The sequence below is a fragment of the Myotis yumanensis genome, unplaced genomic scaffold (assembly GCF_028538775.1).
Source record: "Myotis yumanensis isolate MYYU_CA2020_CCGP unplaced genomic scaffold, mMyoYum1.0.hap1 SCAF_7, whole genome shotgun sequence".
Taxonomy (NCBI): domain Eukaryota; kingdom Metazoa; phylum Chordata; class Mammalia; order Chiroptera; family Vespertilionidae; genus Myotis; species Myotis yumanensis.
The window spans coordinates 16,931,411-16,951,924 of record NW_027223758.1 but is presented as its reverse complement, the minus strand read 5'-3'; the positions used below and the strand labels follow the sequence as shown (position 1 = coordinate 16,951,924).

At 46.6% G+C, this 20,514-nt stretch overlaps 1 protein-coding gene across 6 annotated transcripts in view; it reads left to right on the top strand.

Annotated features, from left to right (window-relative positions):
* The window catches only part of RIN2 (Ras and Rab interactor 2), a 225,786-nt gene that overhangs the window by 90,538 nt on the left and 114,734 nt on the right, over positions 1 to 20,514 (top strand). For 5 of the 6 annotated variants that reach the window (XM_070419847.1, XM_070419840.1, XM_070419838.1 and 2 more), the window contains exon 3: positions 7,206 to 7,298. In XM_070419847.1, the coding sequence (XP_070275948.1) occupies positions 7,242 to 7,298 (57 nt within the window). In that variant the 5' untranslated portion in view covers positions 7,206 to 7,241. Of the gene's footprint in view, positions 1 to 5,803; positions 5,885 to 7,205; positions 7,299 to 20,514 lie in introns of those variants that run through there. The other variant, XM_070419843.1, reaches the window with a different exon arrangement.

Here is a 20,514-nt window from a genome sequence, read left to right as displayed (position 1 = left end):
AAAGTGGGTCTATGTGTCATAGAGAAAGGAAAGGCCTCCAGATCACAGACTCCATAGGGAAAATCCAGCTATCGAGAGAATATGTATTTCAAAGTGGTGTAAGAAATGGTTTTCCAGCATGTATATGTGTTCCTGGCATTTGATCTTATTTTGTCATTCTTGAAGCTCTGGTTCTTTCTGTCATCTGATGCTTTGAGGAAGCCATTCCTTAAAAACCATTCCTTAATGGAATACTATGCTGCTGTAAAAAAAAAAAAAAAGGAGCTATTACCATTTGCAACAGCATGGATGGACCTGGAGAGCATGATGCTAAGCAAAGTAAGCCAGTTGGAGAAAGATAAATATCACTTGATCTCACTCATTTGTGGAATATAATGAACAACATAAACTGATGAACAAAAATGGAGCCAGAGACATAGCAGCATCGAACAGACCATTCAACCTCAGAGGGAAGGCACGGGAGAGGGAGGGTAAGCGATCAACCAAAGGACTTGTATGCATGCATATGAGCATAACCAATGGACACAGACATTAGGGGCAGGTGAGGGCATGTGCTGGGGGATGGGAGTGGCTGGGGACAATTCAATGAGGGGGAAAAAGGAGACATATGTAATACTTTAAACAATAAAGAATTAAAAAACAAAACAAAACAAAAAAACTCCTTTCAACCTAGAAGACTTCTCTGTAAAATCTCATGCACTTATCCAACCAACTTTCACTGAGCACATATGCACAGATACTGTGTAAGGCATTGGGGATACTACTCTGTTAAGGCATATAGGATCCCCAGTGTCTGGTTGGCTAAAGGGGGATCTTTTATTCTCTTCAGCTTCTAATGAAATGGAGCCTATTAAGTCCGAAGTAACAGACTGAACATACAGCTTCCTTCCAGTTGCCCTGATGGCATCATCTAACTTGGTTAAGATGCTAGCCAGAAATATTTCACATCTTGCTGGGGACAAACAATGCGGTTTCATGGATAAAGTACTGGTTTCGGTCTAGAGATCTAGTTTCTTACTTTTATTATCTTTTATTACTTCAGCGTATGAAGAATCAAATAAAAGCAGCCTCTTCAGAGGCCTTGTGGTTTAGAATGGGTGAATGAAATGCAGTGGTGAGCTGGAGTCCGTTCTCCCTACTCACTAGAGCTGATTGATACATTTTCATGAACTTTGCAAGCCCGTTGATGTCACCTCAGTAATTTGAAATTGCCCATGATGGGAGTGTTTACACCACAAAATGGGCAGATGTTAAAACTTTGGGTTTTTACTCTCCCCAGAAAGCCAGTTGTTAAACATTTTTCAGTATATTCCTGACTAAAGGGGTGGGTGAATATCCTAATGGTGAAGTGGAAAGTTTGGAAAGATAGGAACATATTAAAAGGCAGGACTATAAAAATGAAGGAAAAAGTAGCAAATTAGTGCATGAAATTCCAGGCAACATATGCCCTAGGACAGTGGTCGGCAAACTGCGGCTCGCAAGCCACATGCAGCTCTTTGGCCCCTTGAGTGTGGCTCTTCCACAAAATACCGACTGCTGCGCATGGGCCACGAAGTTTCAATCACACTGTACGTGCGCGCCCACACGTGATATTTTGTGGAAGAGCCACACTCAAGGGGCCAAAGAGCCGCATGTGGCTCGCGAGCTGCAGTTTGCCGACCACTGCCCTAGGAGGCTAGTTTATTAAATAGGAATGATGCCCCTTTTTTTCCCTCATAGAGGTGGTTGTCATGACATTTTAGCCTAGGACATTTTTATTTTATTTTATTTATTGTGGTAAGAACACTTTGCATGAGATCTACCCTCTTAAACAGGACATAGTATTTATGTAGCCATTTGGACTTTGTGTATGTTCTTATTCTTTGCTCTATTAATGACATAGGCTGTTGGTTAACCAAACAAAAATTATTAATAAAGAGGCCGTGGGGACAGTGACTTTCTGGAGGAGTGGGTGGCCTTTTTTGGATACACCTGCATGTCTTTCACCATCTGCTCCAAACGCCTGCGGGCCGCAGATCGGCAGGGGTGTCCTGGGAGCTCTCCCTGGGAAAGGAGGAAAGGGTCAGAGCAGAACCCTCAGGACGCCACGACTCACAGGAGAGAGTCAGGCCAGGTCTGATTCTCATCCCTGCTATAAACTACCCAGCCCTGGCACGTCAGCCTCCTGGGCCTCAGTTTCCCCATCTGTAAAGGGAGGAGGTTTAGACTCAATGTAAGCCTTTGCTGCCCGAGACAGCAGCCACCAGCCACATGTGGCTGCTGAGCACTAGAAATGTGGCTAGTCTGAACTGAGACGTGCTCAGTGTAAAATACACCCTGGATAATAAACTATTCCTAGAGTCTCTCATTAAATTAACCACCTGGCCTTTTGCCATCATGGCCAGGGAGCCTTGGAAAAGAAAACTCTAAACTCAAGTGCTCACAGGTCCAGGTTGTCCTTTGGGTCCAAAGAGCCAATATGGCTTATGAAGCATCTTCATTGTAGGCCTGAAGTCACATGCGCAGGGGGTGACCACTTACCACCTGGAGCTTTCAAGTGAGGGAGTTGGAAATGACACACACTTCTGAAATGCCAAAAGAGGGTGCTTTGAAGGTAACCCCCACCCCTTCCTTGTAAACCCCGTTCCTGATGGGCCGAGGGCACCACCCTGAGGCCAGCGCCCATGCTCAGGAGAAGCTGCCACTCGGAGGAATAGGGACGTCTGCTGGGATGTGGAAGAGGGACCACCTCCGTGCCAAGGGGCAGAATGAGGGCATTGGGAGGTAAGAGAAGAGAGGCAGTTTCCCATCCAAGAAAAGAAGGAAATTCTAGCTGGCGGAACTGCCCACCTGTTGCCCAGGGCTGTGTTCACTGCCCTTGGTGGCAGTGTCCACCCCTCGGTACCTGGGCACCACTGAGCTGCTGCCACATGGATGAAATGAGTGTCTCTGAGACACCAGTAGTTCAAGGAGGGAAGGGATGAACCGCCACCAGAATTAGCCCCATTTACAGGCCAATCCTGTCAACAGCAGACATGCACGTTTCACCTCTGAGCACTTTTCTTAAAAAAAGAAAGAAGAATACTGGGGATGGGATGGGGTGGGGGGAGGAGGTGAATGGGGGGGAGGGGACATCTGTAATACTTTCAACTATAAAGATAAATTTTTTAAAAAGAGTAGAGAAGCAGATTCCACCTCTAAGAAGTGTACATTCCAGCTGAAATTACTATTCTTGATTATTCTTGGAGAAATCCAGGTGCTGATCATGTTCCTAATTCTTTTTAAAAACACAGCTAGTGAGTGAGGGGACTAGGGGTACAGTTCTTTGCTTCTGATTTCTTACTTCCCACAAATTAGTTTCTCTTTTGATTGACGAGTTTTCATGATCTGTTTTTGTTTTTCTTTTAATTAAAAAAAAAAAGTTTGAAAATCAGTGCTGGATAGCGATGCAAGCTGCTTAAGAAAAGAAAAATGTAAAAATTCACATAACTTGAATTGTCAAACCAGAGCCTAGAATAGAGTTTTTCTGTCCAACTTCTAAAAGCTGTGGTAACACATAGAACATTATGAAAATATTCAGAGACATGCCCTGGAGCCAGACACAGAGCCGCCCCACTTGCTTCTACCTCTTAGTAAAGACAAAAAACATTTAAGAAGGAAGACCTGCCGTCATCCGGCAAGAAGGTGAAGTGTATTTCTTGGGATTGGCCTCGACCTGACAGGTCCCCAGGGGTGAGTCACTTTCTCCTACTCCAGTAATTTGTCTGTAATGCAATTATAATAACGAGATCTTGTTTACTAAGAACCGAAGTTCACTTTGTCTTGCTAGAAAGAAGGAAAAAGGTGGTGATGAGAAAGCTTTTGTGGCAACTCTGTTGGAGATGACTTGAATAAGCTGCATTTCTTTTAAATTGAACTTGGGAGTGATGGATGCCAGTGTAAGTTAGGGCCGCTTCTCCCGGGGGTTTGTACTTGTGATCTAGGGCAAATAAAATAGGAAGGGCATAGTTGGACTCAATAAATCAGGGTGGAGGGGAGGGAAGGGGAGAGGAAGGAAGGATGAGGACACAACTCAGACCCTCTGTCTCTCCAAGCTCTGGCCAGTGGCCAGGAAGAGCCAAGGCTGGAAGAGTGCCCACGACTCAACTCAGCTCCATTGATCAGCGAACTGGAAAAGTGGGCACCCGGTGTTCCTAGCCCCGCCCGCCAGCCTGCAGCCAAGGGCCAGGCAGCGGAGCCTCGGCGCCTGTCTTCGGGGGGCTCTCTGTAGAATGGGCTGGAGCGTCAGCCTCGGACAGACAGTCTTGCTCGGGGGCAGTCAGGGCCGCCTGGAGCCTGGCCAGGTGACTCAGCGAGTCCTTATGCTGAGATTTCAGGACAGACCTTCACCTCAGCAGTAGCTCTTGGGGCACCTGCAAAGCCACACGAGGTCTCAGAGGTCTCAGACAGCAGAGCCTGGTGTTTCTGGAGAGGGAGGTATAATCACTTCCTGCCTTTGTCCTTTAGCAACTGAAGCAACCAGCTCGTTTACATTCCTTCAGTAGTGTTATTGAAGAGGCTTGGCAGCTTCAAAATGTTTGCAGTGTCCTTTAGTCCCATTAGGACTTTTTTTGTTTTTTTTCCTGCTAGCTTTTAGCTAGCATCTGGAATGACCCATTGCATGCATTGGGCTGATGTGTCAAGAATCCGCTTTACCACTTCAGGGAACCCGGGAAAGCAGCCGCTCCCACCGCTAACTCGGGAGGAATTTTGCAGCCTCTCGAACTATGGTACTCTTTCTGTTTCTTAGTCTGGCCTGATACTGGGGTGGTTTTAGGATGAAACTACTGGTGTAAACCCTGGGGGAGCCGGGGGTGGGGGGAGGAGGGGAGTATCCATGAATGGGAAGAAGTAATCGTTTTAAATTCTATTAAATTTCTGTCGTATTGAGCCAAGGTGTCAGAGGTTATGGTTTGGGAAGGAAACTATTGCTACAACAGGAAAGACGCTAATCCAGAACTTGTCGGGGCTTTTAAGAACTTTATTTTAAACAATTAGAATAATCTGTGATGTCTAGTCCACTTGGATTTCCTTCTGTGGGAAGGACCTACCGTGGCACTAGGCAGCATGTTCTTATCACCTGCTGGCATCTCCATCCTGGCATAGCCTTGGGAGGAAGGGGTGGATGCGACCTTCATCTTCTTAAAGAAACTTGATGGATCCGTCTGCCGCACGCTCTCGGAGGCCAGAGTGGAGGTTTCATCGAGGACCACGGAAGCTGAAGTGCACGCAGGCGTTCTTCAGGCAGCTTACTGAGCTATAAACGTCTGGAATCCAAGCTGCTCCGTCGCTATAGGCAAAATCCCCTGCCTGCCTGGCGCAGCAGAAAGGGCTTGCATTCAGGAAATTTCTGAACAGAACAGAGAGACGCAGGTCTGGCTGAGGAATGAAGTCTTGGCTCTGGCGGAGCCGTTCCTTAACTGCTGTGCCCTGTCAGATCTCTTGCTGAGAAAACGTCTGAAAGGAAAGGAATTACAGACATTCGGCTTGGTTTCAAGAAGTGTACTTTCGTATGTGTGTGCTTCTGGGTCGAAGCGGTTACTGCGAGGTCCCCATTCCGCTCTTAGTTCTGCACACGGCACTGTTTTCTTTCTGGAGTCGCTCTGGTCTGTGGACTTGGTTAATCAGTGATGGACTTCAAAGGTCGTGGCGCCGGGGCTCCAGTAAATTGCTGAGCCTGAGGACCTGAACCTCTGGAGTCAGCAGAACGGCAGGGGGAAGCGCACCACCCGTCTAAGGAGGTCTTTTGAAACCGGCCTGCATCCAGCGGGATTGCAAGTGGAAAGAAACACAGGAAAGACACCTCCGAACCTTTAAAGGGACCGAGCGATGGAGAATTGACTAAAATAGGTGAACGTTCTGGAAGGTAGGCTGGGTGTGCGCTGCATTCTTAGTTTTTCCTGGATGGAGTCCCACAGGTGGCAGCCCACTCCGGATGTGGACGGAGAGGCCAGGCGTGGGGCTGACACCAGCCTCTCTCTGAAGAGCATCGCTCACTCGCAGGGACGCCATTCTCTGCAAAGGAATTTTGCTCTTCTGCTTGTTGAAATGTCCCCTTGGTGCTGCTGGCTCTCCGTTCCCCAGCTAATAATGAACTAGCCTCAGCAAACGGGCAGCATGACCATGGCTTCGGTGTCTCCCACTCCATCCCCATGGCTGAACCCCTTTTTATAGCTTAATGTCGCAAGAGATGTTTTCACTGAAAACACACTTCCTTTACGGCCCTCCACCTGTGGCTCGTGCTTAGGACCAGCTACACCTTGTGTATGTGGTGGCGAGCGGGCAGGATCTTGAGCGGGAGGGCGGCTTTATATTTGCTGCAGCTCCAGCCGTGCTGGGCCAGGACGATTTGGGGACGCTCCCCGGGTCTCAATGCACACTGGCAGGCATGGGGCCAGCTGCCTGGGTGTGTGTGTGTTTTACTTACAAGTGGACATTGAAGGCTTTGTGACCGAGAAGAAAGAGTATTGGGTTTTAATGCTCAGATAAGGGAAATTTCAAGCTCAGATAGCCAGGGATGTGAATCAGAATCCTATGACGCCTTTAAATTTCCCTCCACGGTCCAAAGGGCGCCCCCACCTGAGGTTATCATGATGCTGTTTACTTTTGTTGCTTTCACAAGTTGACCTTGGTAAACAGGGACATGGAATTTCGTCCCGATCTTTGATGTCTATGGAGAAAATAGAAGGACTTATTCCCAGTGCCCTTGTGTTGACCTTGCCTCGGGGAGAGGGTTAGTAGAACTAAGGATGACTTTATCCCATCCCAGTAGGGATTCTTGGGACGTGCACAGCCTCGTTCTTCCGCTGTCCATCTGTGAGCAGCCACATGAAGTCCATGAGCTTTGGGGCAGAGTACAGTGACATCTAATATCGGTGCCTTCGGGACTTGTGTGTGAGGTCAAGCAAACACAAAGTCATCATTATGCGTTCTGTAGTCCCAGAGACCTCCTGCGTCAGCTGGAAAAGGGGGAGGTGGGGCAGTGAGGTGGGGCCGAGTCTAGGATCTGTGCTGTCGGAGGCAGGAAACCAGCCTGAAAGGGGATGGAAGGGCTTTGGTGGGAAATAAATGGCACTATGTTGTTGACGGAAAAAGATCTTGGCAGGACTGTTGTTGTGAGTGTTCTGTGGCTTAGAAAGGAATTTCCTACAGGCTGGACTAACCATTAAAAATGTCTCTACCTTCAGGAGTCTCCGGCGTGCAGTAGAGCCTCGCTGGAGGAAATGTCATCCTGGACCATGGGTACCCGCAGCCCGGACAAGCGAGGAAGTTTCTTTAAGGTAAAGGAAGCCTTCATTGAGATCGCTCAGCTGCAGCTTGCTCCCTTTGCCGGCTGGGCTGCGTGGGGAGCTGCAGGCTCTCCAGCAGCCCGGCGAGCTGCAGGGGAAGCCTGCCCTCTGAGCCAACTCTGGCTGGGGGAGCGTGCCTGAGCCCAGCTGCAAGCTGTTACCAGGTTTGACAGTGGTTGGGATTTTTGTGAACTTCAGGACAGGCCCAGGACCCAGGCACCAGGCACCAAGAGATGCCACGCTGTGGAAGACAGTTGAGGTGATCTTTAGTTGCCAGCCGCCCAGCTCTTCCGTTTTTAGTGGGATGGTTTTACGATGGAAGCTGGACTTTGCATTCCAGTGAATCAGGGCCGTTGGTCCTGGGTTTTACACTTTGCTTGATTGTATAAATCACTTGTGCTCATTTAAAAAAAACAACAACAACAACAAGAAACAGACTCCTGGGCCTCAGCCTAGACTGACTGTTATTTACTGGTGTATTTTATCAAATTCCCCAGAGGTCTCTTATGGTCAGACAAGGGCGAACCAAGGCAGCATGATTAAAACTGTACAACTTCTGTATGTGCATACTGATGTTGGTGCCATGCAATTACCTTGCTAGCTTAATGAGATGAGACTCTAAATGGATATTTTATATTCTCTGTGTGTGTATGTGTTTTCAACTAAGACTTGGTGGTCATTCCTAATTTACACTTGGAAATCAATTCCCTTCTTAGGGCTTTTGCTCTGTGTCCTTCTGCCCACCCTCAAGATAAAGCATCATAATTGTAGAAAATTTGGAAAATACCGAATCATGTAAAAGAGTAGAAAAATGGAGGTAAAGTTTGCACTTGAAATCTGTCATAGGCGGGTGTTCAAACGTCAGATCTTTCCTCAATAGGAGAAATGGTGTAGAGTCCTCTTAACTTTATTACAGAGGAAAAGTGACAATTTTACTAGATTTCCCACCCTAATGGGTTGTAAGTATGTAATAACTCTCATTTAAATGTGTCCTGCTTCCAAGAGACCAAACCTGATTTATTGTGTCAGTTAGAGACTCCATATGATCCATTGGAAGAGCCTGCTGATAAAAGAAAGCTAAGTTCAGTAAGCTGACCATGATAAGGGAGGACAGGACCAGGACACAGTCCTGTTGGTGTCTAAGCCAGGGGAGGTCAGGAGGTGTATGGATAGGGTGTAGAGGTCTAGATCCATGTCCTTTTAGCTATATTTTTCAAGGCAGAGAAGTGATTGGTTTCAGCAAAGTTTGTGACATCATTGTTTGGGATTGGTGGGTACAGCAAGACAAGGGTCTTTTTTTTCTTTATTGATTAAGGTATTACATACGTGTCTTTATCCGCCCCCATTGTTCCCCCCACCACCACCACCACCCGGCTCATGCCCTCACCCCCCCCTCCCTAGTGTCTATGTCCATTGGTTAGGCTTATATGCATGCATACAAGTCCTTTGGCTGATCTCTCCCCTTCCCCCCCACCCTCCATTGCCTTCCCTCTGAGGTTTGACTGTCTGATCGATGCTTCTCTGCCACTGGATCTGTTTTTGTTCATCAGTTTATGTTGTTCATTATATTCCATAAGTGGGTGAGATCATGTGATAATTATCTTTCTCCAACTGACTTATTTCACTTAGCATAATGCTCTCCAGGTCCATCCATGCTGTTGCAAATGGTAGGAGTTCCTTCCTTTTTACCGCAGCGTAGTATTCCATTGTGTAGATATACCACTATTTTTAATCCGCTCATCTGCTGGTGGGCACTTAGGCTGTTTTCAAATCTTAGCTATTGTAAATTGTGCTGCCATGAAATTGGGGTGCATATATCCTTTGTGATTGTTTGTTTTCTTGGGATATATTCCTAGAAGTGGGATCACTGGGTCAAATGGCAGTTCCATTTTTAGTTTTTTGAGGAAACCCCATACTGTTCTCCACAGTGGCTGCACCAGTCTGCATTCCCACCAGCAGTGCACGAGGGTTCCTTTTTCTCCGAATCCTCACCAGCACTTGTCATTTGTTGATTTGTTGATAAGACAAGGGTCTTGAGTCCTGGCAAGTAAATCATCATTGATATGCAAGCTGTTTTCTCAGGTGAGCAAACTGTTTTCCAGGACTGATTTTTCTGTAAAAATTTTCTGCCGCAAACAGAAAAGTTATTTATTGGTTTACAGCCTTAACTTCCTGGGCAAGAATATCCTGGAAGAAATAGTTATGTTGACACAGATGGTCTCGATTCTCAGCCCTCATAGCTAAGGTATGTGAATGTAGCATTTGCAATTCTCAAGCAGTTTACTCAATTTGAATTAAACTTGCATAACATCCACCATCCTGAGGCCAACAAGGGGCTCCTCAAGTCTCCTGTAGACCGGGCCCTAGATCCACCAGGCTCCTGACTCAGCTCCAGTTCTAGGATTCTGTCGTAGGATGATATATTTATTGCATCCTGCTAGAAGGGAAGAACCCAACCCCCTCCTTAACCCAAGGCACTGCCTACATCAGCCTAAATACTGGCTAGTTCATAATTACCACCTTATGCTCAGGAAGTGTAGTGGGGCTGACTCTTACATAGTAGTTAGATATTAAATTTAAGACAAAATGAGAACCTTGAGTTTAGTCAAACTTGCCTTTGAAAATTCCTTAGGCAGGGGCCTTGTTGGACCCAGTTTTTCCTACAGTCCTGAGGAAAATCTCTTTTTTTTAAAATTTTCAGTTGAAAAGCAGGTTAAAGGTAATTACTTTATATTTCTGGACTGTGTCCTATGAAAGAATCAAGCAATCGGTGAGAGTCCTGCTGGAACCTGCTGAGGCAAGCTCTACTTGTCTCTGTCCTGAGTTGAAGGCCCCTGAGGAAAATGTAGGCAAAGTGTTTAACTTGGGGTTGCCTGTTTTGTTCTTGGTTTTGTTTTTGTTTCAATTTATTTGTTAGATGCACCATGGAAATGATATTTGACCCTTGAATAACAGGGGTTTGGACTGTGTAGGTCCACTTATATGCAGATTTTCTGCAATAAATATAGTCACCCCTTTGTATCCAGGGCTTCCCCAACCATGGATTGAAAATACTGTTTTCCATTCAAGGTTGGTTGAATCTGCAGATGCGAAGGTCCAACTGTAGAGTCAACAATTAACATGCAGATTTTCGACTGCTCGGGGTCGGCCCCTCTAGCCTCATGTTGTTCAAGAGTCAACTGTGTTTTCTTTCTTTCCTCTTCTTTATAGCCATTGTTATTCTTTACTATGGTAATCCACAGTTCGTTGTTATGGGAAAATATTATTAATCATAATTTAAATAAATGATATTAGTTATTAATTATTTCATAATTTAGGCATGTAGTTATCTGCAAGGATGAAGTAAACTGCCCTTTGGGCATTCAGTATTGGCTCCTTAGAGGTTCATTTTCAAATGCTAGCATTCAGTTGTTGAGATGGTTTGTCACTCAGCACATCCTGGGACCCACTGGGCCTTCTGTTATTCCTTGTGCTTTTATATTTTATTTTATTTATTTATTTATTTATTTATTTATTTTTAAATATATTTTATTGATTTTTTACAGAGAGGAAGGGAGAGAGAGAGAGAGTTAGAAACATCGATGAGTGAGAAACATCGATCAGCTGCCTCCTGCACATCTCCCACTGGGGATGTGCCCGCAACCCAGGTACATGCCCTTGACCGGAATCGAACCCGGGACCCCTCAGTCCGCAGGCCGACGCTCTATCCACTGAGCCAAACCGGTTTCGGCTGCTTTTATATTTTAAATGTTGAGCGCTTTTGATTAGCCAGGCTCTGTACATGGCACAGGGGAGAGAAAAACCAGAAGCCATCCCTGACCTCACAGAGGTTTCAGTCTGGTAGCCAGAAAGATATTAATCAAATAATCATGACACTGAACCCATACTAATAAATCATAAGAGAAAACAGTGCCTCGTGTGAGAAATAAAAGGGGCTTTGAGACTATATAACATAATGCAGGGTTCCAGAGAAATCTTTTGGTTTCAGAGGAAGTGGCTTTTGGTTTGAGAGCTGATATTGACTCTGTTTTATCCAGGGATATGGGTCGGGCTACATTTCAAAGAGACTCTTCAGCTACTGCAGTGTCATTCTCCACATACACCATAAAGCATGAACCTTCTCGGTCATGTTCTTGGCTGAATTCCACATGCTTGTTATGCTTTTCTTGCTTATTGGGGCTCCTGTGATTTTGTGTAAAGCGTAGATAACTGAGAGGCAATCATTGGGCCTCTTTTACATCAGTGTGTTCCCCCATCCAGCTTCTGGTGTATTTAAACCGGAGTTGCTAACCACTAGAAGCAAGCCTTGGTTTGTGGCTTCCCATCTGTCCTGGCTCATGGAAATGACTCAGATAAGTCACAGGACACAGAGTCGTGGATAACGCACTGATTGTCTGAGCGTTCTGGGGTAATGAGAGTGCCCAAGGTTATTGTTCATGGGGAATTACACCCTGGAACCCTGGCCACAGAAATCCTGTGCTGCTGGGCCAACACGTCAGAGCCCTTCCCAGTGCCATTGTTAATTTCCTCCACCACCTGTGGGAAACAGTATCTTCCTGCTCCGTAAGGTCTCCATGAAAACACACGGGGGAGGCCAGCGATGCTCTGGACAAGGCAGCCCGTTACCTGCCCCTAAGTAATGGGGTGGACACCTATTGCTGTCATATTTCAAGGGTGCACTGTGTGAAAGGGATTGTGTAAGAACAACATTGCCTAGGCTGGTGAAGTTCTAGATGGTCCTACACTAGGGCAGAGGAGCTCAAAGTAATCTTTGATCCCTCCTTTTCCTGAACTCCACAGCTTCCTCCAAGCCACCCCTGTGCCCACACCACCCAGGTGCTCAGTGCTGGCAAATACCCCTCAAGTCTCCAAAATAGTCTCCAAAATCTACACCCTTCCTCCCTTTCCTACATTACCTCCCTACTTGGGTTCTCATTCCTTCAGTTGTGGGCACGATGGGCAATGCTCGTGACCCATCTGCACTATCCCCGAACATGTGTGCTTGCTTTACCCCGAACCACGACACCCATGGCGTTACCTCCTGCAGACTCGGGCTCCGTGCTGGGCCCAGCACCAGGTCTGCACTCTCCCCTGCAAGGACTTTCAGGCTGTGCTTCCATCTTCTCCTCAGCTCTTCCTCCGAGGGTCCTCGTGGGTCTGCTCCTGCTGATGCCCACATTCTGGGCTTTGCCCACCCGCCTCCTCTCTCTCACCCTCCACCTCTCCCCATCAGGCGCCCACTTATCCTTCCAGGCTGGCGTACACCCACTTTATTCCCCTGACAATGGAGCTCTCATGGCGGAGCTGGTAGCTACCTTTACTTTTGTCTAAAGGTTAAATTGTGTATGAAGGCTTAGCTGTGGCCCCAAAGTAGAGCCAGGAAGTAAACCTGAACTCTGAACTCTGCCATGAGGGGATTTGTTTTGTCTTTTTGTTGCCACATTCCTGACCCCCTTATAGCGGGGAACAATGCCAGGAAGGATCAGTGGGGATTAGCCACAAAGCAATTCTAATTTCTCCCAGGAACGCCTGGGGCAGCCTGCCCTCAGCCTGCACGTTGGTGGAGTTCCTCCTCTCTGAGTGCCTGCTTCCTGCCTCCCTCTGCCTCAGTGACAGGGACACAGTTGGTGTTATCTGACCAGGAAGAAATGTGTTTTGATTATAGGGACCTCGTTCTCCTGTGCCTCCAAACCGCTCATTCAGTGGGGAGGCGACCTGAGCGTGGGTTCACACACAACCTGGGGTGTAAGAGGGCCCAGCTCAGCAGCAGAGGCTCAGTGTGAGGAACCCTCTTCTGGTCACTGTCCACAGCTTTTGTAACAGGCTCCTCGTGGCTGTCTCTCAGAAACGGAAAGCCTGGGATCATGGGTCAGAGAAGCCTGAGGAGAGCTCTCTGGCACATAAAGAACAGAAGTGCGGCTCATTTGAAGAAACCTAATTGCTAAAATCTGACTCCACAAAACAGATAAACCAGGAGTGATGATTCACTTTACCACAACAGACTTCCTGTAACTATCAGACTCTCCTTGGCATTTGAAAAGTTATTGTGCTTTTAAGAGTCCTATCTGCAGGCGAACTTCCAGCCATCCACAACGGGCACCGTTGCACATCTCGGGCCTCAGCGATTTTGGCACCTGAGTGTTCAGGCTGCTCTTTATGTGAGGAGCCATTTCTCTGCATGCACAGCCCAGGACAGCAATTCACTGTTGTGACAAGGGACAGAGATAGCAGGGGCTTGAAAAATAATGGGTGGACCCCGAATCACATTTTACTCAATAATTTAATTGAAGAAATCCTTACATAGATCCAGGGATGTTTAAAAGTCATAGATGTGAGTGTTGTGCCCTTGGTCTCCTAGCTGACGCCTGAGCAGCGAATAGACGTCACGTGCCACACTAAGTGTCCAGGGAGGCACCATGTACCAGTCTAGGACCAGGAAAGCACCTTGCAGTGGAAACAAAATAGTGATTAGAGGTTTGGTTAGAACAAGTAACATATCGATAACTATTCATAATAATATTGCAAAGCATATCTCACATCAGTGTTTGTGTGTTTTTTGTTTTCCACAAATAAGTTTTTCTTAGCTACTTCCTAGGTACTTACATCTGGATAAGCCTTAGCAGTCCTGTCTCACAGAACTATAAAGTAAGCCACAGATGTCATTTTAAATGTTCTAATAGCCACATTAAAAAACAAAACAAAACAACAACAAAAAACAGCCTAGCTGGTGTGGCTCAGTGGTTGAGCATCGACCAATGAACCAGGAGGTCATAGTTCGATTCCTAGTCAGAGTTCAAGCCCAGGTTTTGGACTCAATCCTCAGCAGGGGGCATGCAGGAGGCAAGCGATCAATGATTCTCTGTCATCATTGATGTTTTTCTCTCTCTCTCTCTCTCTCTCTCTCTCTCTCTCACTTTCACTCTCTCTCTCCCTTCCTCTCTGAAATCAATAAAAAAATATATATTTTTAAAATCAAGTAAAAATGATTTAAATAATATCTTTTATTTAACCTAGTATATCTAAAATATTTTCATGTCAACATGTAATAAAATATAAACATATTTTAACTAGATATTTTACAATTTTTGTACCACACCTTTGAAAATCAGTGCGTATTTTACACTGAGCACATCTCAGTTCAGACTAGCCACATTTCTAGTGCTCAGTAGCCACATGTGGCTGGTGGCTGCTGTCTCGGGCAGCAAAGGCTTATATTGAGTCTAAACCTCCTCCCTTTACAGATGGGGAAACTGAGGCCCAGGAGGCTGATGTGCCAGGGATGGGTAGTCTGTAGCAAGGATGAGAATCAGACCTGGCCTGACTCTCTGACGTGAAACCCCCACCCTCGTGGTCTCCAGAGGGTTCCACTCTGACCCTTTCCTCCTTTCCCAGGGAGAGCTCCCAGGAAACCCCTTCTGGAGAGGCCGTGGGGACAGCAGCTCTCTGGAGAGGGGTTGGCTTTTGTCAGATACTCATGCATGCCTTTCACCATCTTCTCCAAACACCCCCAGGACACAGGTCAGGCCTCCAGGGCATGACTTTGTAGGGATGCCATGAACTTATTGGACAACAATTCCTGTACTTATTTCCAAAAAAGCAATGGATTTCATAATTTTATAGGGTAATTTTTCCAGCACATTTTGGCCATCCATTTCTGATACCACTTGTTGCCCATGGAGGCTCAACACATTCTTACTTGCTTCAGGCAACTTTGCTTTTTTTGTGTGTGTGTGTGTGTGTGTGTGTGTGTGTGTGTGTGTTTGAAATAGAATCCCCTGGTTCTTCTCAACTACATATTTTCTCCAGGCTTAGTTGAAATTCTGAGTTTTCATAATTAGGAGGATGCACAGGAGGGAATGTAGAGTTGAAGCTGTGTCAAATGTGTAATTTTCAAAAAGTTAAGACATGACTCTCATAAATTAGAATGAACTGCTGTCAGACTTTATTCAAAACCAGGAAACAGGTGCAAAGCTAGTTCAAAGAGCACTTTGACAATTAATGTATTTGTAGTTGACTTAGACATTCTGTGATAAGTTTGCCGAGTTAAAATCAAAACTGGTTAAAGTCCTAAAAGGCAATAAAAATAGCACATAGGAAAGTCAAACATCTTTAGGTGGCCAGCATTGGCATCGCCCAGAGCTTGGTAGCAAGGCAGCCTTGAGCCGTGGTTCTCAAAGTGTGGTGCCAGCTTCCAGCAGCTGCTTCACCAAGACATTTCTAAGAAATATACATCCTTGGATTCTACCCCAGAACCAGTGAATCGGACACTCCGGGGGTGGGGCCCACGGGTCTGTTTTAACAAGCCTGCCAGGGGACTCACGTTTGAGAACTACTGTCCTATATATTTGAATGAGTGAACAGGACAACACAAAAAGCATAGAAATGTCTGCATTCTAGGCCTGCCTTCGTGGCCCTGCCTGGACAATGGAGTAATAGCGCCGTCCCCACTGGGCTGTGAGCACCAGTGTTCTAGAAGGGAGTTCGCCCACCCAGCGCTAGCAGAGCCAAACACTGGGCACGGAGAATGGCAGTGAAGAAATAAAACCCACTAACTTATTTTACTGTTGAATGGCACCACCCAGGAGAATGGGAAGGTAAGGCTCAAGGTCCATCTCCCCGATGGCGTGTAGGTTACGGATTATGTAGGGCAGAATCACAAGACACCATGGGTTAGGGGTTAGGGGTCATGCTGAGAGCTGTGAGGTGAGAGTGATGAGTCATTTTTTCAGGTCTTGAGGGCAGCTCTGAAGTCTTTTCTGGCATCCTTCTGTCTGGTCTCAGGGGAAAGTAGCTATGAGGCTATTTCACCTTAGGGCTGAGGTGCAGAAACATAATTTAGGTCAAGTGGGCTACTGTTCCCATGGTGGGGGGAAATTGGGGGGAGCTCAGGCTGCTCATTATCCTGGGGAAAAGTTACAGAAAGAGAGAGAGAGAGAGAGAGAGAGAGAGAGAGAGAGAGAGAGAATGAATTCCTAGAGGTAGGATTCAAAACTAAATTTAATCAAAGTCATAAGAACCCTCGGTTTTACCAATTAGTTCAGACATCGTACTTCACCTATTCTCCGTAAGCCTTGGTGCTATTGCCACCATCTGATAAGATGCTCTGTTTTTTTCTGTCTGCTTTCCCACTACATCTCCACATTCTATTTGCTCACTCAGAAGTGGCTGCGCGTACACACACACACACACACACACACACACACACACACCTATGGAGATCCTTAGAGGCAGGTGACTCAGCTGTGATAGACTGAAGCAAAATCTCCCTCCTAAGCCTCTCACACCTGATGAGGCCATTTACACACACACAGGTGCTCCAAGTGTGCCCCCTTCTGGTCAACCAGAGCAGTCTCTTTCAGATAGCTGCCTCCCAGTGTCCTACCTCAAAAAGTGGGGATTGTTCTCAACACCAGCAACAATACATACTTCATCAGAATTAGGTTTACTAGCTTGCTGCAGCCTGGGAGAACACACCAGAAGAACCACGTGGGGGCTGGGGGAGGTCTCAGTATGTGGGAGTTGGGAGGGGCTTATTATAGCATTTGGGCTTATGCTGGTTAATACTAAGGAAGGAAGGGTTGCAGATTTAGCAAATAAAAATACAGGACACTCATCTGAATTTGAATTTCAGATATAGCATAAGTATATGCAGTATTTGGGACATACATATACTAAAAACTTATCCATTGTTTACCTGAAATTCAAATTTAACTGGGCATCCTGTCGTTTATCTGGCAGCCATGAAGAAGGAGTTGAGTGTTATCAGGAAGTGAGGAGAATACAGTGATTGGGTAGTTGAATAATTTTTATCTAGAATTCGGGTGGAGTTAAAGGATCCAGAGGCCTCAGTGGTAAAGCAGCAGCGGACACTCAGTGTGTGACAGAATGGGGCCGTTCATTTTTGTAGTCTGGCCTGTGTTCTGCCGTGTCTCAGACCTGGTCCCTAGGGGCCTTGTGGAATCACCTGTTTTCATTGTGTGTTCATCATTATTTATGTTCAGGTGGGAGCATGCCAGGAGCCTTTCTCACTCACTCATTCTGCTTCCAGATTCTAGGCTTGTTTCTGTGGAGAGGGTGAGATCTCATAGATGCAGGTGACTTGGAGTTCTGGTCCAGGATGGCCAGTTAGTTCAGGCTAGGCTGCTAGTTATTTGGAAGTATTTTTGGTTGTGACAGCTTGGGTGGAAGTGCTACTGGCTGGCTTTTACAATGCAGGAGCAACTCCCACAACAAACTATCTGGCCCCAAATTTCCACTGAGGTTGACAATTCCTGGACTGAAGTGGAAATTAGGAAGTGACCCATTTCTGAGGTCTCTCTGACTTCGGGGCAGGCCTTCCAGAAGTAGAAGAAATGAAAGCAAGAAAAGTGTGTGCATGTATTTAGCATGCACTGTCTTGAATGTGTATCACTGGAACTAGCTTAGTACCTGGCCTTTAATAATAGGGGTCCAATACATATGCTGAATGGATGAAGATATGTGTAATGCACACATAAGTCTATTATACATACATTATTCATTTATTCAGTCTGTAATGACTCAGCACCTATAATGGCAGCACCTCTCCTGGGACTGAGAGTGCAATGATGGGAAAAATAGATAATAATTAGGGAAATCTGAATTTGCAGGGCTGCCTGAGTGGGTGATTGGGGAGGGCTTCTTGAGGAGGTGGCATTTAAGCATAACTCTTCAGGAGAGAGAGTCAAGGAGAAAACATTCCTAGGCAAGGGGGATGCACAGGCAAAAGCCAGGGAACAGTGCCCAAGACTCTGAAAGAACAGGGTAGGGAGCATACTGGACAGTGGGGGTGGGGACTGGCATGAAGTAAGGGTGGGAGGGAAGCAGGGGCCAGTCATGCCAGCTGGATGAGAAGTTGAGATCCCATTATTATTCCAATTGGAAGCCATGAAGGGTTTTGAGGATGGGAATGACACAATCCAACATATGTGCAAACCTCACAAACCTTGCTGGGCATTAGCAAGAATTACAGCCGACCAAGAAAACCAAAGTACAATTCAGGTCTTCCCTGTTGTCCCTCAAAGGACACCAGAGTCAGCCTCCCACCCAGCACCCTTGTAATCAGCTTGCTGGTCCTTCTCTGCACCCAGTCCAGGTGCCCAGCAACTCCCTCCAGAAATGTCCCTCTCCGCTCTCTCAGAACTTCTCTCTGAGTCTTGCAGCCATCTCCCTTTACTCTGCCTCACCCCCACCTTCTTGTCTTTATTGTGAAGATCGTTTTGACCTGTCTGGAGTCTTAAGCTTTATGGTTTTCTTCTCTGCTCCTTAGAATCCACACAGCAAACACTTGGCCAGAGCTGACTTCCTACCTGAAAGGAAGGAAGATTGCAAACTCTTATTTATTTGTTGTACAGGCCTGCCCCGTGCATTTGAAATAACTAGTGTACCTGAAATATGTGGATTGGATTGGAGGGGAGCAGCTGAAGGAACAAGACAATCACTTAAGACAGTCGGCAAACTGTGACCCACAGGCCAAAATCTGGCTGGGCACCTGCTTTTATAATTGGGACACAGCCACACCCCTTCATTTATGTATTGGTTATGGTTGCTTCTGTCCCACAACTGCAGAACTGAGTTGATTCAGAGACTGTATTTTGCCCAAAGCCTTAAATATTGACTCTCTGGTCCTCTGTGGAAAAGGTTTGCTGCCCATTGACTTGGGAGGTAATTGAATTTTGTCACTGAACCATCAAAGGCAATCTTGGGTGTGGGTAGCAGTATCTCCAGTTTACAAATGAACACATGCCAGGGTCAGTAAGAGGTTGGTTTCTGGGGGCAGGGTCCACTTTTTCCTGAATCACATTACCTGCCTCATAGAGTTCGTCAGAAATAGCTAGATTGAATACACTGGAGGTGGAGGTCTCAACCTCAGGTGCCTACAGGGGCCAGGTGGATACTGTAAACCAGCAAAGCCAACCCAGGGGAAAGTTGATAAATGGCAACTGACATTTGGGGTCCGTATTGGAGCATAGGAGGGGATGGTGAGGACTACAGCAAACTGAAGAAGAGATGTTGCATCTAAAGATGGAGGTATAGGTAAATTCAGTACTTGCATCCTCCCACAACCATGTAAAAATTACAACTAAACTACAGAACAACCATCATTCAGAACCACCTGAAATCTAGCTGAATGGAAGTTCTACAATTAAGGATATAAAGAAGAAGCCACTCAAGACTGGTAGGAGAGGCAGAGATGCCGAATGGGTTGGTCCCACTCCCATGTATGGCAGGTAAAAATCAGGAGGAATACCTTGAAGAATGAGGGGTCCCAGCTCCACACCAGGCAATCCAGTCCAGAAAGAGAAGGTGCACTGCCAAAAATAGAAGTCTCCATAAATTCTGGCTTCATAAATTGTGGCTGAGTGAGAAGGAGGGTTGCTGGAGTCCCAGTAAGTTCCTTTTATAGGGCCTGCACATGGACTTACTCAAACTCACTCGCTCTGAGTTCTAGTGCTGGGACAGCAGCTCGAAAGGCACCACCACGGACATATGGGGAGGAACTGAACTGTCTGGATCAGGGTGAGAGCTGGAGGGGCAGCTTTCTGTTAGACAGTAGTGCTGGCAGAGGCCATTGTCCTGTTGATGAACCCTCCCCCAACAGAGCCAGCAGGTGGGTGTCATGTCTGAGTCTCCATCAACAAGGTTCACACCTCTCTCCCTGCTCTGGTGATTCCCTGAGATCCTTCTCCACCCAAGCTATGGGCCAACGGAAGCTGTTTCCAGTGGCTTTTCCATGTGAATGGCCTATATTGGCTCAGGCTTCCGACTAAACTAAAATTTCTCAAACAAACAGCATCTGGCTTCAGCATGCCCTGTATCTCTCACTAAATGACCCCAGGCCCAGCACTAGGGGTAGCAGGCCTTGGTTTGAAGCTTCTAAGCCCAGCACAAGTAGCAGTTATCTACAGATTATACCAGGTGGCCCTGGGCAGAACAAAGTCAGTGGCTGACCTTTGCCTGCACCTCCTAGAGGTCCCAGAGCCAGCACACCCAGTAGACAGCTTCAGACCATGTTGAAACACCACATAACCACCTCCACAAGTGGCACGCTCAAGGGGCAGACTCAGCAGGCACCAGAGCCCTGCTGAAGTAACTTCTGCTCTGTGTGGCGGGTGCCTGCACAGCTGGTCCTCCACAGTGGCTTGGGCGAACTGGGAGGCTGTGCCACCAACTATATTATGCCACTCTA